We start from the raw sequence: 805 nt of genomic DNA on the forward strand, positions 1-805 counted from the left end.
AGACTCGCTGCACGTTCTCATCCGTTCTTACCCGTTCTCATCCATTCTCACTCGTTCTCAACTATTCTCACCTGTGCTCATCCATTCTCATCCGTTCTCACCCGTTCTCATCTGTTCTCACCCGTTCTCACATGTTCTCATCCATTTGCACCCGTTCGCACCTGTTCTCATACATTCACACCATTCTCACCCGTTCTCATCCGTTCACACCCGTTCTCATCCATTCGCACCTGTCCTCACCCGTTCTCACCTTTTCTCATCTGTTCTCACCCATTCTCACCTGTTCTCATCCGTGCTCACCCATTCTCACCTGTTCTCATCCATCCTCACCTGTTCTCATCCATTCTCATCCGTTCGCACCTGTTCTCACCTGTTTTCATCCATTCTCATCCATTCTCATTTGTTCTCATCCATTCCCACCTGTTCTCATCTTTTTTCATCTGTTCTCACCCGTTCTCACCCATTCTCACCCGTTCTCACCCGTTCTCACCCATTCTCACCCGTTCTCATCTTTTTTCACCTGTTCTCATCCGTTCTCACCTGTTATCATCCATTCTCACCAGTTCTCACCCGTTCTCACCTGTTCTCACCTCTCCTGCCCCAGGACCCGCCACTGCTCCCTGCCAATCATGAGCAAGATGAAGAACTTTAAGCGCCGCTTCTCCCTATCCGTGCCCCGCACTGAGACCATTGAGGAGTCCTTGGCGGAGTTCACAGAGCAGTTCAACCAGCTCCACAACAGGCGCAACGAGGGTGAGGGGTCTGGGGCCCTTTCCCCACCCCTCCCCTCCCCTGCCTTCCTGGT

The 805-nt window shown here is 52.0% G+C and overlaps 1 protein-coding gene across 1 annotated transcript in view; it reads left to right on the top strand.

Moving 5' to 3' along the window:
• The first annotated feature begins 609 nt into the window (after positions 1-609).
• The window catches only part of CDK18 (cyclin-dependent kinase 18), a 10,016-nt gene continuing 9,820 nt past the window's right edge, over positions 610-805 (top strand). The window contains exon 1 of the mRNA XM_010854169.1: positions 610-753. Coding sequence (XP_010852471.1) covers positions 630-753 — 124 coding nt within the window. The 5' untranslated portion in view covers positions 610-629. The remainder of the gene's footprint in view (positions 754-805) is intronic.

Source organism: Bison bison, unplaced genomic scaffold (genome assembly GCF_000754665.1).
Source record: "Bison bison bison isolate TAMUID 2011002044 unplaced genomic scaffold, Bison_UMD1.0 scf7180017864338, whole genome shotgun sequence".
Lineage (NCBI taxonomy): Eukaryota > Metazoa > Chordata > Mammalia > Artiodactyla > Bovidae > Bison > Bison bison.